This window comes from Myotis davidii, unplaced genomic scaffold (assembly GCF_000327345.1).
Source record: "Myotis davidii unplaced genomic scaffold, ASM32734v1 scaffold17, whole genome shotgun sequence".
NCBI lineage: Eukaryota > Metazoa > Chordata > Mammalia > Chiroptera > Vespertilionidae > Myotis > Myotis davidii.
Genome location: NW_006288624.1, coordinates 95,622 through 97,701, shown reverse-complemented (window position 1 = coordinate 97,701; position 2,080 = coordinate 95,622). Strand labels below are relative to the sequence as shown.

At 54.6% G+C, this 2,080-nt stretch overlaps 1 protein-coding gene across 1 annotated transcript in view; it reads left to right on the top strand.

Moving 5' to 3' along the window:
* Positions 1-898: 898 nt before the first annotated feature.
* PAPLN (papilin, proteoglycan-like sulfated glycoprotein) overlaps positions 899-2,080 on the top strand; it is a 49,564-nt gene continuing 48,382 nt past the window's right edge. The window contains exon 1 of the mRNA XM_015562003.1: positions 899-1,104. Coding sequence (XP_015417489.1) covers positions 899-1,104 — 206 coding nt within the window. The remainder of the gene's footprint in view (positions 1,105-2,080) is intronic.

Sequence of the window (2,080 nt, the reverse complement as noted above, 5' to 3'; positions counted from 1 at the left end):
ACACACAGCAGGAAAGTGGGAGAGGCTGGCCCCCCCAGAGAGGTCCGAGGCCAGAGCCTGTGCTTTCTACCTCCAGAGGGGGCCCCCGCTGGACACCCGTTTCTGGGTCACCTCTCTGGGCCTCCATTTGCTCCTTTGTAAAATGCAGAGTCTGACAATGTTTCTCAAAATTTCTCACTAAAGGTCAGGGCCCCGTCCCGCTCTGGGTGGCGGTGGGCAGTGCGTTCTGCGTTCCTTGGACTCTGCCCGAGCCAAGCGGGGGCAGCCAGGCTCCAGGGTTGGTGGGGATCTGGGTCATGGTGGTTCGGGGCCCGCGGGGGGCTGGCGCCAGGTGAGCAGGGCGGCTGGGGAGGAGAGTCGGGGAAAAAAAAAATCTCACTAAAGCTGCTACTGTGTCTTGGAAATTTTAAATTGTATTCTTTATTTTTATTTATTGATGAGAGAGACAGAGAAACATCGATTTGTTATTCCACTCATTCATGCATTCATTGATTCTTTTAAAAAATATATTTTTATTGATTTCAGAGAGGAAGGGAGAAGGAGAGAGAGAGAGAAACATCAATGATGAGAGAGAACAATTGATGGGCTGCCTTCTTCATGCCCCTACTGGGGTTGGAGCCTGACCCCGAAACCCAGGCATATGCCCAGGCCGGGATCGAACTGTGAACTCCTGGTTCTTAGGTTGATGCTCAACCACTGGGCATCACTGACTGATTTTTCTAGGTGCCCTGACCTGCAACGTTGGTGTATCGGGACTAAGCTCTAACCAACTAAGCCACCCAGCCAGGGCCTCATCTTTATTTTTATTTACGTGACTCTGTTGTCTTCTTTTGAAAATGAAGGAACTGCCATGCCTGAAGGTTAAACTTGCCAGAGGTGTCCCGGCCAGCGAGGGGCAATGCCAGACCCCAACCAGGGCTGGCTGAGTGAGCAGGCTTCGCGTTCCCCAGCCCCGCTGCCCCCACACCGGGCGGGGCGCCGCGCAGGGCCCCCACCCCACGGGGTTCAGTGGGCGCTGTCTCTGCTCGCGGTGCTGACGCTGCTCACCAGAACCCCGCGCTCCGGGCTCTGCCGGTTAAACCTGTGCCGGCTGCAGCCCTGTGGGTAACTAGGAAAGTCAGAGGCGCTGAAGCCCTAGCCGTGTGCTCAGGGGACACATGTTGGGCCCCGCACAGAAGGGCTGTAGCTTCCATCCCCAGCCCTGGGCCCTGGTTGGGGTGAATGTGGGAGGGGACCGATTGACGTGTCTTTCTCACGTCACGTCAATGTCTCTCTCCCCCACCCCTCTCTCCCTCCCTCCCACTCTCTCTAAAAATCAATGGGGAAATAACCTTGGGTGAGGATTAAAAAAAAAAAAGGTTTGGAAACTGGAAGGTTTCCCATAACTGTGTGAGCCGGGCCTGTCTGAGCTCTGCGGGGCCCTCGGGAGTCTTGACTGAGCCTGAGGAGGGATGTTGTGTTTTTGGCAGAGCTGTGTGTGCGTGTGTGTTTTATTTTTGTTTGTTTTTTGTCATACTTTCTGGTTGGTTGCTTTTGATCCCGGAACCTGCTGTGGGAGGTTTATCATGGACAGTTTAGAAACTTCTAGAATCTGAAAAATTCTGAAACACATTTGGCCCCAAGAGCTTCTGATAAGGGAACGGGAAGTAGATATTGTAATCGGATACTAGTTATAAGAAAGCTGCAAAAATGAAGAGCTTACACCTGGTTTTAAGAGGCATTGTGTGAAGGCGGTCCCGGACCACAGGGCGCCCGTGGCTGAGGTTGGTGCCCGCGGCGTGAAGTTGGTGGGACGCTCCCCTCACTCCAGTTGCGCTTTGGGAAGTCTGTTTCCGCATCGAGAGGCGCTGGTCCTCTGACTTCCTGGGTACTGTTTGCAGGCCTTTGGCACGAGGCAGAGATGCCTCTCAGTTTCTGGACTGGGAACTATCCAGATGGAGCAGAGGAGATGAGAAGTGCCCTGGGAGTGCAGTGGACAGAGGCCCGGAGGAAAGGATCCAAAAAGCCTTGATTGCTGGCCTCCGGGGTCCTGATCCAGGACCCCACCCTACCGCCAGGGGGGCAGCAGCAACAGCAGGAG